This window comes from Marmota marmota, unplaced genomic scaffold (genome assembly GCF_001458135.2).
Source record: "Marmota marmota marmota unplaced genomic scaffold, marMar, whole genome shotgun sequence".
Taxonomy (NCBI): domain Eukaryota; kingdom Metazoa; phylum Chordata; class Mammalia; order Rodentia; family Sciuridae; genus Marmota; species Marmota marmota.
Window position 1 is genome coordinate 9,894,591 of NW_025999943.1, and position 14,309 is coordinate 9,908,899.

Here is a 14,309-nt window from a genome sequence, read left to right on the forward strand (position 1 = left end):
AGGGAGCTGCATTTGTTTTATGATGGCCTTGGGCCTTCAAATTTATTTTGTTCAAAATTTATTTTTTTCTGAATCTTTACTACCTTCCATGATCCTAGCTTGTTACTTAGAATAGTGATGCTTCCAGCTTCAAATGTTGGGATCTTTCAAGCACATGTCTTCACACTGGAGGTAGAGGAACACCTGGAGCTGCTTTTTACTACAGAAACAGCCTGCCAAGCATGGAACCCTACACAAGACCCCTAACAAGAAGAATGAGGTGTGAGGACCCCCATGGTCAACCAAGCTAACACCAGCTAGCTCTACCCCTGGACTTTTCAGTGAAATGATCCATAAAAGTCCTTATGATTAAACTAGCTGAACTTTTCTGGTTATTTCAAACTTGTAAGAGAGTTGTGAATGATGTGTTTATCAGGTCTCAGATTAAATGTCATTTTATCAAAAACTTTATGTATCCTGCCACTATGAAGGAGTCCCTCCCTTTTTTTGGTACCAGGGATTAACTCAAGGGCACTGGACCAATAAGCCACATCCCCAACCCTGTTTTATAGACGGGGTCTCACTGAGTTGCTTAGCACCTTGCTTTTGCTAAAGCACTAGGATACAGGCATGTGTCACAGCCCCCAGTTTCTCCCCTTTTTTAAAAGTTTTTTTCTTAACACTTGTTTTTGTTTGGCCTTCACATTACTTGGTAGAATTTGTAGTATTTATTTGAATATACATTTATTTAATGTTTTCTGCCCTGCTAGATTACAACCTTTATATGAGTCTTAGGACCTTGTTCATTACCCTGGTATCTAGCATGTTTATTGAATGAATTAGTGATAACATTAAACAATTACTGAGTAATAATTGAATTACTATTTAATTCTTAAATTTGAAGCAGTCACTTTACTTTTCAGATGAGGAAATTGACGCTTTAATGATTCACTTTTCTTTCCCATTTCCCACCCAGGTCTTCCTGATAATCTCCAATTTAATCTCAGATGTACCTTAACGCTCTGCCATTACTCCAATTCTCATCCTGATCAGGATGAGAATGATGTACAGTAAGTTGTACATTTGGCATTTGGCATTCCTACCTCCTTGTGTTGAACCGACAACAGTACATAAGGTTGCATAAACTCATTTCCTCTTTTGTTCATGCTGTATCCGTATTCTGGAGTATAATTCCCACCTGTCTTTCAGGAGTTGGACAAGCTCAAATGTCATCTCCAGAATACTTTGTTATCCTACTTTCAGTAGCAATGTTTCTCATGACACTTTTCTGTCCACCTTTTTCTGAGGAAAGAAAAATCTGTATCTGATCTGTGTAATTGGTCCACAGCACCTGGTACCTAAGATAGTCATGCTACTGGAAAGACCGAGAGGATAGGGATTAGAGTATTCAGGAGTATTGTAAATTCTCTGCCACTTCCCAATAATTACTATTCAGAATTCACAGATTTTAAAAATCCCTAAGGCAGTTCACCTCATTCACAATTTAAATTGCTTTAATTTCATCAAATTCTGTTAAGATTGTCTTAGTTGGTTGTAATTGGGGTAATTTTAATTGTAGAGTTAAAAAGTCTGAACAGCCAAAGGCACAAAGGAAGGGGATAGAAATACTGAAAACAGCAAAGAGAAAGCAGCTGTGACCCAGCAGAAGTAATTCATTTTACTGACCCAGAACCCACAAAGGCAGGGAAGTTGGAGATGGGGAGGGCGGGCAGCCCTTAAGCAGGTGGGTGCCTGGCTATAGTGGCTGTGAGGTTGATGAAAAACAACTAAAGTTCCTACTGTGAAACCAAAGCAGAATTTCATAGGAACAATGGTTGGAGAGGTGGCTATGAAGGCCCTGATGCCACATATGTCAACTGATAACAATTGATGGTCATAAACTTACTGTACAAAAGAGAACATGCACTAACAGGTACAATAAACGCCCGTTGAATGGTCTGTTTCTAATCAATAAAAAACAAAGCAGACAGATGTCATTTGGCTATTCTTCCACTCATTCTGGAAACCCTGGATATCTTAAAAGAGATTTGTGGTTTGTATAAAAGTCGAATAAAGCGGGTCTATTTATTTTCAATGACTATCTTGGCAGAATTTTATCACTGAAGATAATTCCACTACAAAAACCATGTCAGTGAGTGGAAGACAGACTAAAGAATTAAGGATAAAAGAAACTGTAAAAGAACACTTATTTCTTGAAAAGTTTCAACCAAATTGTTGTTGGCTACCTACTTTGGAGATATTGAAGTAGGCATCAATCTCATTCTAAGATGGAACCCATATGGTCATTGTGTCTCAGTTGTAAGGGTTAAATGAGATAATGCTTGGTTAAAGTTGTTCCCTAAGTATTTGGCACAGCTAAGCACGAAAAATCATAATTATGATGACAAGCTTGGTTTTAGAGTGTTCCCTTTTTAGTTTCACAAAAACCAAGTTTGGAATTTGTGTTTGATTGAACACAATAGATTGGCTGAGTTTGGCTCTTTATTAAAGAATAACAAGAGTTTAAAATTTTTTCAAGGTGGCCTAACAGTTTAATCACTTTTTCTCCCCCCACTCATACTTGCCCTTCACATGCACATGCATGCACACACAACTGATCTCTGAAACATTACCTGAGTCAATGAGCATGGGCATAACCATTCCAGTTTTAGACACTGAAAAGACATGGGCAATGTCGCATACTGTAATTCACACGTTCTAAAGGAAAAATTTCAACTCTGAAAACCTATAAGCAATTGCGGCAGTTAGGAAAGACACTAAAGAACTGAGAAAGATGCTGTAATGGTAACCACTTCTATTTCTGAGAAAATAGCTCAGTTACTACTTAAAACCATACCTTCTTAGCAAAGTCAAAGGAAAACAAGGGCTAAGCCTTGATTCTTAGTATAGCCAATAACAAACTCACTGCATATTCTTGAACTTTATGCTTTTGGTAGAAAACTGAATTTTTTAAAAAATATTTTTTAGTTGTAGATGGACACAATATCTTTATTTACTTATTTTTATGTGATGCTAAGGATTGAACCCAGTGCCTCACACTTGCTAGGCAAGTGCTCCACCATTGAGCCACATCCCTAGCCCCAAAAAGACTGAAATCTTTAAAGGAAAAATTTCATGTTGGAACCAACAAAGAATAGAATTGGGCAAACCAACTAAACCACTTTATTTTAAAACTAGTGGGAAAATAACATGAATTAACAGGAGAGCCCTTGTAAGATAAGAGATCACACCATATGAAAAAATTGGCTTCTGAAAGTCCTTAATGTGGTTCCCACCCTTTGGATCTAAATAGTAAATCATCCCCCCTTTCATGCCCCACAAACAGGAAGATACTCATGGCTATTCTCCAAAAGGTGAGTAACTCAGTCCATCTAGTCTGAATGAATATATAAGCTAAGGGTTTGGAGTAAGCTACAGCAAAGAACCACTAAGATCTAGTCATCTGAAAATGTGGACTCACTGTAACAGGGACACCAATTTGACAGAATCAGATTTTAAATGACTATTTTGTATGCACAAGATAAAACTCACTTTACTGAGACTACTTGCACATTTTTAGCACTTTTATCATTTGGGGATTTCAATTTTCTACTGTCAGACTAAAAATAACTAGGCTTTCTACACATTGTTATCTAGTTCATAAACTTCAAAATGAGAAACAATGCATTAAGATAATTTTCCAGTTTAACTAAGTTCTTTTTTCTGGCTAATAACCAGTATTTATTGTTTCTAATCCACCAAGCACTATCCTAGGTCTTTTTTTTAACTTTCATAACCCTATAGACTAGTGTCTCCATTAAAAACCACCACCAGCCGCCCCCACCACTTGATTCAAGTAATTCATCTAAGGTTGCAGAGCTACTGGTACAATCAGAATTTAAATGCTTTGTACATTGGTCTTAATCACTGTGTTATAATGCCTCTCAAATCATACACTAGTCCCCAGCACAGGATGTGTAAGAGGTTCTTTTTTTGTCCCTTTCTCAGTTTTTCAGATCTTAAAGATATTGGCTCCTGCCTTCACAATGTCCTAGCCTCCATTTTAAAGCATATAAATCCTCACCATAACACTATTCTTTAGCACCCAAACCAAGGCAGGCCATGTCTTCCAACACAATTCCTTCAATTTGCTGAAGCTCATACCATTCCAAAAAGCCTCTGCTGCCTCATTGTCATAGGTCATTTTTCTAACTGCATACCTTAGTCTACAGCCCAAACTCATGCTAAATTTCATAATCTCAGTATTTTTATTCTTCACCTTTGGGAATAGCCGCCTGCACTACTTTGTATAAACTTCATATAAGAGATGAAACCCTATTCCCATGCCTCCATTGACTTTCACATTCAGACTGATTGTACATATATATTTAACAGTTGTACACATAATGCTAAGAGCACTTTTCTTCATATTTTACAGAGGCGTGAAACATACAGACTTTCTATTAATATCCATACCCATAGCGTATCCAAATCTAACTTCTAAATAGATGCATTACAATTTGTTTAGAATTTAAAGGCTTAATGGCAAAAATCAGGGGAGGAAAGAGTATGTAAGTTTATTTTACATAACTGGCTGAAAAATAAATTTGAGAGATAGTAAATATAATTTAATATGGTCTCATACGCCCTGAAGGAGGCGGTGCTCGATTTGGAGGGGTAATGGCTATGTCCAAATAATCGCCTATCTGGAACTTCTGGGACTGCAAGGTCATGGAATCGTCAGTCCCCTTTCTGCCAGACATGGTGCTGCCAATCTCCTTAACTCTGCAGGAAAAGAAATCAACTGTTACTGGACCATAAATCAATTGAGTATGTGTTACAAAACTGAACATGGGATTCAATTTGCTCTACCTTGTAACAGTTCAAAAATTAAAGTACTAATGTAGCTAAACCAGATATTAAGATAACATAAATACTCTCCCTCCCACAATGCTGAAAGGAATTCATTAAAGGAATTATCCCTATCTGTAAAAACATGCCAAAACTGGGGCTGGGTTATGGCTTAGTGGTAGAATGCTTGCCTAGCATGTGTGAGGCATTGGGTTCAATCCTCAGCACCACATAAAAATAAATGAATAAAATAAAAGTCTATCAATAACAACAAAAATAGAATTAAAAGTGAGGAATTACTTACCGATAGCCAGGTCTTTTAAGATCCATAAAAACAATTGCAAAATTGAAGTGTGTTCCCTTCTTTCTAGCTTCTGGGTAGACTTCTTTTACTAAACTAGTTAGTTCTTTCAAAGTTGCATCCATCCTGAATTTTTTTAAAAATGACAATTACGTATGATTAGTCATCAATAACGGAACAAGGATAATGACAATGAGTTATTACATGTGTCTGAGTTGGGACTTACATTAGAAAATGCCAGTGTCTTATATTAAAAGTTAATTTTAAAGCAGTTAAAAATACTATTTGCTCTCAAATATTCCCTATACTAGCTCAATATTGTTTTTGACAAGTCAAGTCAGACTCTTAAGGCTAGAGATGTAGCTCAGTGGTAGAACATTTGCCTAATACACATAAATAAGTGTATACTAAAAGAGATTTTAAGAGGTTCATATGCTTTCTTCTATTGCTATGAAATATCTTGATTCAGTGATTTACCTATCTAAAAGCAGCTAGTCCAAATTCAAATACACAAAATAATTGTATTTTGTCATTTCTAAAACATGTACTCTTCCACATTTAGAATCTCAGGAACTGGAAAACATTTTAGAATCAATGTACTAAGAAAGCATTTTCGTAAAAATGTGCGGTGTTTTTTTTCCTTCTTGAAAAATCTTTATATATAAGCATCTTAGAAATAAAAAATATCCAGTATACATTTTTATATTGTTTTCTTCCATGACAAGTGGGAAAATGGTTTGGGACTTGAAACAATAATGCCAGAAGAATGCTAGAAAATGGCACAAAGACACTGGACACTTGTGAAGAATGAGTACTATGATGTACAGCATCAAGCAGGGAAATCAAATCAAATAGTTCATTTGATTTTAGCTCTGTACTCTAAAAATCACCACCACACCAAAGCACTGGCTTTCAGCTATACTGATGACCACATCATCTTCCATTTTCTATTGCTCCCGAATTTTTCTCAATATATCTGCATAAAGAACTTAATAGTCTTCTCCCCAAAACACATCCTTTTCTCTGATATTCCTATCAAAAATACTATCACCTGCCAGGCATGATGGTGCTGGTCTGTGATCTCAGCAGCTCAGGAGGCTAGGGCAAGAGAATCTTGAGTTCAAAGCCAGCCTCGGCAACTTAGTGAGGCCCAAGGAACTCAAAGAGACCCTGTCTAAATAAAATACAAAAATGGGCTGGGGATGTGGCTCAGTGATTTTAAGCACCCCTGGGTTTAATTCCCAGTACAAAAAAAAAAAATCACCCATTTAGATGCCAGGTCATCATCCTGAGCCTGTTCAATTCTTCCCACCTCCTTCCTGTTACAGTTCTTTTTCTACCTAAATACAGATCAACATCTAATTTTTCCTCCATCCCTGCCTGTTGCTTAATTTCAACCTCATTATTTAACCTTATATATGTTGCCTCCAACCCATCTGTGTTTTTCAAAGTTTGTTTTTTTCAGACAAGGCCAAACTATTGCAGCCATGCAGGGAGAAGCTGTGCATGACTGCCTTTCCTAACTTGATATGTGCCCATTGTTTAAAGAAGAGAAAAAGGCATTTGCAAATATGCAATAAATTATATTCCAAATCTCAATCAAGAAAAAAACGAGTAATATTAACATCATTGTGAGGCATTCTTCATGCATATACATATTATAGTGCTAGAGGAAAAAAATTCCTAAGATATCAAGCATGTTTTAATGCTGAGATAAAACAAAAATATAATTCATGCTATAAACATTATGCTTTTTTTGAGGGGAGGGGGCACCAGGGATTGAACTCGGGTGCACTTTCCCACATCACCAGCCCTATTTTGTATTTTATTTAGAGACAGGATTTCATAGATGCTTAGCGCCTAGCTTTCGGCTGAGGCTGGCTTTGAATTCAGGAGCCGTTGAGATTACAGGCGTTGAGCCACCATGCTGGGCTAACATGATGCTTTTAATAAAAATTAATTTTACTTTGCCAGAAGAAAATAAAGTCAAATTGAAGCAGTAGGCAAAACTTCAGATAAAAATTCACAGTTATTCATAGTTATCCTTCCTCTTATATAATTTTGTAGCCTATTTTAATTTGTCTGAGTCCATAGTCTATTCTATAATCATAATTAACTCTGGTCATTTTAACTTTGTCCCCAGTGAACTCCAAAGTTGGCATAAACTCTGAGGTCAGACCCTGTCTTGGGAGTGACTTTTCTTTAAACCTGATATTTGGATGTTATTCTGTATCAATGACTTGAACACCCAGCGTATACTAATCATATATACCAGAAATCATGCATTTTCCTTCTAAAACATTGTCTATACTGTCACAGTACTTACAATCAACTTGGGGAATATGGTTCACATCTTTTATAACTTCTGACAACATGAACAGCTTTCCACCTTCTGTGGCCTATCTTCTCAGAGGAGCAAGTGAAGTGCCATGTATTACTCTCTAACTAGTAGTCTAAAGTTTGAGGACAAAGATAGAGAATGCCAAAGTGCTCCCTTGGAGCTTACGTCTGCTGGGTGACTGTGAGGCTCAGTATTATGTGTCAACTTGGCAAAGCTATAGCCCCCCAATTACTCAACCAAATTCCAATTTAGGTGTTGCTGTGAAATATTTTGTAGGTGTGATTAAAGGCTATAACTAGTTGGCTTCAAATTAGGGAGACTAACCTATATAACCTGGGTAGACCTGATTCAATCAGTAGAAAGACCTTTAGAATAGACCTAAGAAATTCTGGCTATGGAAACCAATGCCAGCTCATGTTCAAACTCAAGGATTCAGCCTTTCTTTCTGGAGAGGGCCCGCCCTACAAATTAATGCCCCAGGGGTCTAGCCAGCCCCCACAGTCAATTAAGCCAATTCTCCGCAATAATCCTCTTAACCTCTCTCTCCTACTGGTTCTGTTTTTCTGGTTTAACTATGACTTACAGAAAAGTGTAATTCTCTTCCAATAACCTGTTTAATGAGCACCTAGCACAGGAAATATACTACTTCTGTGGTGTTTGGCTAGTTCTTTAAACTCTACACAGCACTGCCTCTGTTGGGATCCTCTTCTACCAATTTCTCCTTACCTGGTCTTGGGACTGCCTACTTTATGGTCAGCCCTTCTTATCTGTGGGTTCCACATCCACAATTCAACCAGTTACAAACTGAAAATATTCAGAAAAATATTTTGGTCCTATACTGAACACAGACTTACTTTTTCATCGTTAGTCTTTGAACAACCGTTTATAACAACTATTTACATAGCATTTAAACTTCACTATGTATTATAAAATCTAAAGATCGCTTAAAGTATGCCAAAGAATGTGTGGAGGTTTTATGCAAATACTATGCTATTTTATATGATACAGAGGAATGACATGCTCCTCTAATAAACTGAACTCATTATAAGGAAAGGAAGTATTTTCTTTATAACATCAACACAGTACCTAGAAATTTAGAAACCTTATTTACTGGAAAAAAATTTCATCTTGGAAAAAAAGTTTTCCATAAAGCCATTATTGAGTAATTCTTCTCTGTTAAGTTATATGAACCTTCCTGGAACTTTTACCCTTAAATGACACTGATGTAAAAGAATCATAATACTACATAAATTTAACAAGCTCTTCCAAAAATGCTCTCCTAAGTATAAACCTAAAAGAATAGAAAATAGGGATGCAAGCACATAGTTATACACCAATGTTTATGAGCAGCAGCATTTACAACTGCAAAAAAAGACTGAACATTCAGCAAATGAGTAGATAAAATATGGGGTACACATAACAATAGAATACCATTAAGCCTTGAAAAGGAAATTCTAATGGATGAACCTTAAAAACAATGTAAGGGAAATAAGCCAGTCACAAAATGACAAACATTGTAATAACTCCATTTATAAAATATCTAAAATAGCCAAATTCACACAGATGGAAAGTTGATTAAAGCGCTGGGGGAGAGGTAACAGAAAGTTAATGCTTAATAAATACACTTTCTGTCGGAAGGAAAACGTTTTAGCAGTGATAGATGCACAAAAATGTAAATGTTACCAACTGTTCAGATCATGCACCAATTACGGGATTACAGTAAAGTCCTACTCTGGACTAGGGCACAGGAGAGGTATAATGATATAAAACATCTGGGTGCCAGTTTTCTCTAAACACACCAAAAAGCTTTTCCACTAAACTCCAGGTCAGATATCACTAGGTTTTCGGTGATGATACATTTCTAGTGTTATTAAATGGAAACGATTTTTGAGCATAACAAATATCGCTCAACATCATCACCTTACCATGCAACACCATTTATTCAAGGGAATCCCTCGAGGGCGCTACTGCATTTTAATGATCTAAACATCGTTTTTTGTACCAGGCAGCCATAATGCTGATAGCAATATTCTGTCAATTTTCAGCAACCTCAAACTTTCAATATTAATCATATAAACTACAAGATGCACAAATCCCCTTTTACCTTACAGTCAAAACCTCTGAGAGTCACCCTAAAGGCCCCATGTGGAAATGAGAAATTAGATTAAGGAAAATCAGCTGTTCCCTAGCAAAGGCTGAACCTTACGGGTTGGAGACAGAGGTTCCTTGACCCCACCCCCGCAGAGCTCACCAAGTATAGATCTGCAGCTCGCTGGAGGGTACGTTTCCGCGGGAGAATTCATCCATTCGGTGGTGGCGGCCGTTATTGGTGGTGAAGACTCGCAACAGCAGCGGGCATGTCTCGAGGAGAAAGGAAAAAGAAGGGCAAAAGTTAAAACAGCAGCAGTGAATCCGGAGCTAGGAGGCGTTGCGGCCTCTCGGCTGCCCCTGGAGCAAAAACACCGCCTTCTTCCGCACACAGGCCGCATCTCTATGCCTTGCCGGGCCCACCTCACTTCTTCCCTTACCCCACAGAACTGGGGTCCTCACCTTCTCGCGGTCAATTGGCTTCTCTGGCTCTTTCTTAATTTCCTCCTGGGTTACGCGCGATTCCACCGCCATCTTCCTTCTTCGGCCCCCGAGACGCTCGCTCTGACCTCCGACCTCCGCAGCGAGCATGAGCACGAAGTCTCTCGCGAGGAGAAGCGCGAGGCTTTATACAGCGCAAGAAATGGGGCGGGGTGTCTCCAGACGCAGGCGCACTTCATTGTGCGGCGCGGGAACCTGAGACTGGCGCGTCTGCGCATTGAGCTTAGGGAAAGGAGAGCGCGGTCTGGGACAAGGAGGAGCCTCTGGGGGAAGTGCTTCTGATTGTGTCTCTGCGGTTAGTTGGCGAGCTGTTTTTTACTTTGAACGTTCACCAATGGACTAAGGTGAAAGTGGTGTTTTCATGCACAATGATGAATACCTTAACGAACCCAAAACACTTAAGAACATTACAAGCATTAACAGCAACAGCCTTAGCAAAAAGTCAATCTTTCTGAAATGAATGACAGATTCATAAGGACCTCTGGGCTATGATCAGAGGCGCTGCAGAGAGTGGGGAGAATATGATTTTCAGTAGGTGGTGATGAAAGTCTGTACTGGGAAAGAAAATGAACTGGACTCTCCCCATGTAGAGAAATTCAAGCGAGTACTGGAATTTTTTTTTTATAAATGACAGCGGAATGCATTACGATTCTTATACGTAAAAAGCACAATTTTTCATATCTCTGGCTGTATACACATTATATTCAAACCAATTCGTGTCTTCATACCTGTACTTTAGATAATGATAACCATATTCCACCATCATTAATTACCCTATGCCCCCTCCCTTTCCCTCCAAACCCTCTGCCCTATCTAGAGTTTGTCTATTCCTCCCATGCTCTCTCTCCCTATCCCACTATGAATCAGCCTCCTTATGTCAAAGAAAACATTCTGCATGTGGTTTTTTTTTGGATTGGCTAACTTCACTTAGCATTATCTTCTCTAACTCCATCCATTTACCTGCAAATGTCATGATTTTATTCTCTTTTATTGCTGAGTAATATTCCAATGTGAATATATGACATATTTTTTTATCCATTCATCTATTGAAGGGCATGTAGGTTAGTTCCAAGGTTTAGCTATTGTGAATTGTGCTGCTATTAACACTGATGTGGCTGTGTCCCTGTAGAATGCTGTTTTTAAGTCCTTTGGGTATAGTCCAAGGAGAGGGATAGCTGGGTCAAATGGTGGTTCCATTCCCAGATTTCTAAAATTTCATAACCTATGGGTAGGAATATATGCTCCAAAACTCATTAATCAGAGGGCTGGGGGTATAGCTCAGTGGTAAAGGTCTTTCCTAGCACATGTGAGGTATTAGGTTCTATCCTCAGCACCATATAAAAATAAATAAAGCTCCATAATAACTAAAAAAATAAAAATAAAAAAACTGGAAAAGAAAAATCGAACCTTCAAAATACATCATAAGAGAGAAAATCATGAGCCACAGAGCAGGAGAAGATGTTTGTGAGCCATGTCATGGACAAAAGCTACTATCCAGAATAGGTAAGAACTAAAGAAAAAGACAACCCAGTTGAAAATGGGTCATATAATTGAACTGGTACATTAAAAATGAAGTCCCCAAAACCAATAAACATATAAGATGTTCAGGGTCATTATTAATCAGGAGTTCACATTAAAGCCATAGAGATTAATTGGTTTAAAACTATTCCCAAAAAATTGGCATAAAATTAGAAACTCTGACAGTAGCAACTGTTGATAGATGAAACAATTCACACATACTGCTGGTCAGAATGTAAACTGGTATACCCACTTTGGGAAGTAGGTTGGGATTATTTAGTACAGTTGAAGTATGCATACTTTTAACAATTCTCCTTTGTGTGTGTATACACACACGTGTGTGTGTGTAAATATATATATATATAATCTTGCTCAAGTGTATCCAGAGACATTACAAGAATGTGCTTAGTAGTATAGTTCTCAAGAACAAAAATCTAGAAACAGGCCACATGTCTATTAGCAGTGCAATAACTCAACTGTGGCATACTATACCAAACAAACTGGGTGTGGTGGTACACACCTGTAATTCTAGCAACTCTGGAGGCTGAGGCAGGAGAATCCTCAGCAATTTAGCAAGGTCCTCAGCAATTTAGGGAGACCCTGTCTCAAAATAAAAAATGAAAGCCAGGCAGTGGTGCACACTGTAATCGCAGCAGCTTGGGAGGCCGAGGCAGGATGATTGCGAGTTCAAAGCCAGCCTCAGCAACTTAGCAAGGCCCTAAGCAACTGAGCAAGACCCTGTCTCTAAATAAAATACAAAAAAAGGTCTGGGGATGTGGCTCAGTGGTTGTTATGGTTTGAACATGAGTTGTCCCCCCAAAGCTCATGTGTGAGACAATGCAAGAAGGCTTAGAGGTGAAATTATCGGTTATGAATGAATTAAATTAAACAGTGAGTTAATCCTCTAATAGGGATTAACTGAGTGGTAACTGAAGGGGTAGGGTGTGGCTGGAAGAGGTTGGTCATTGGGGGGAATGCCTTTGTGGTATGTATTTTGTCTCTAGTGAGGGGAGTCTTTCTCTCTGCTTCCTAGCCATGATCTGAGCCACTTTCCTCTGCCACACTCTTCTGCCATGACATTCTGCCTCACCTCCAGTCCTGAAGAATGGAGCTGGCAGTCTATGGACTGAGACCTCTAAAACCATGAGCCCTCAAATAAACTTTTCTCCTAAAATTGTTCTTGTCAGGTCACAGCAGTGAAAAAGCTGACTAAAACAGTGGTAAAGCATCCCTAGGTTCAATACCAAGTACCAAAAACAAAAAACCTACTAAATAAGCCTGGTGCCAGTCTGAAATCCCAGCAACTGACCAGAGAAGCTAAGGTAGAGGGGTTGCAAGTTCAAGATCAATTTCTGCAACATAGTAAGAACTTGTCTCAAAATAAAAAATGAAAATTACTGGGGATGTGGCCCAGTGGTAAAGCACCCCTAAGTTCAATCTCTAGTAAAAAGGTAGGGGGAGGGAATCACAAAACTACAAAACAATAATGAAATACTATAAAGGAACAATAATTTACAAATTATTGGTGCATGAAACAACATGAATCAGAAACATAATGGTGTATATGAGTAACCAAAGACAAACGAATATATTTCGAGCCAGGTGTGTGTGTGTGTGTGTGTGTGTGTATGTATAATATTAAACACAAGTGATATGAAAAAATGCCCAACTGCACAAACCTCAAACCACAGGATTACATGCCTGTAATCCCAGCAATTTGGAAGGCTGAGGCAGGAGGATCTCAAGTTCAAAGCCAATCTCAGCAACTTATCGAGGCCCTAAGCAACTTAGTGAAACTTTTTCTCAAATATAAGAAAGGGCTGGAGTTGCGACTAGGTGGTTAAGCACCCCTGGGTTCAATCCCTGGTAAGAAGGAGAAGGAACTGAATATACTGTGTGAAACCATTTTTATAATATTCAAAAACAGGCAATACTAAAATAAATTGTTCAGGAAGATTCTCATATGATAAAACTCTAAAAAAGTAATGAAATAATTATAATTACCACAAAAGTCAGAATGATGACTCAGAAGATAGGATTCAATTCATGCAAACCTTAAAAATAGTAAAATAGTATTATGATAAGGAAGAGGCAAGTGGAGAGCTTTGGCAACATTATATTGTTTTTTAAACTAAGTGGTGGTTACATAGTTGTGTGAATTAAAATTACTCTTAAAGAGCAGATTTTTGTGTTTTCCTTACTGTCACAATGCTATACTTTGCTATTTTCTAAAAAGATAGTCCCCTCAAAGAAAAAGTAATGCTTATGAATTGAGAAGAGACAATCTAGTAGAAAAATTGACAAAAGACATGGACAGGCATTCGCAGAAGATTAAACACAAGTGATATGAAAAAATGCCCAACCTCACAAACCTCAAACCACAATGAGACAACATTTTTTTCTAGATTGGCCAAAACGAGGATGTTTGACAAGCAAGAACACGAAGAAAAGGGAATTTCTCTCATATACCTTACAAAAATTGTTGCTTATAAGCACAAGGTGACGTTTTGGATAATGTTCTAACATTTCTTCATGACAACTAGAAACTATCAAGGACTATCATACAAGGACTCTCTTAAAGATTTGAAAGTAAATGAATGAGCCAGGTGCGGTGGAACACGACTGTAATTCCAGCCACTCTGGAGGCTGAGTCAGGAGGATGACTATTTCAAAGCCAGCCTCAGCAATTTAGGTAGGCCCTAAGCAACTCAGTGAGACCCTGTGTCTAAA

At 38.1% G+C, this 14,309-nt stretch overlaps 1 protein-coding gene across 1 annotated transcript; it reads right to left on the minus strand.

Moving 5' to 3' along the window:
- Positions 1-2,463: 2,463 nt before the first annotated feature.
- On the minus strand, positions 2,464-10,180 carry Sap18 (Sin3A associated protein 18). Its single transcript, XM_015499336.2, has 4 exons — positions 10,023-10,180; positions 9,724-9,833; positions 5,135-5,257; positions 2,464-4,764 (listed from the first exon to the last, which is right to left on the minus strand). Exons 1-4 carry the CDS (start codon positions 10,149-10,151, stop codon positions 4,608-4,610), a joined length of 519 nt encoding a protein of 172 aa, XP_015354822.1. The 5' UTR covers positions 10,152-10,180; the 3' UTR covers positions 2,464-4,607.
- Positions 10,181-14,309: the final 4,129 nt, after the last annotated feature.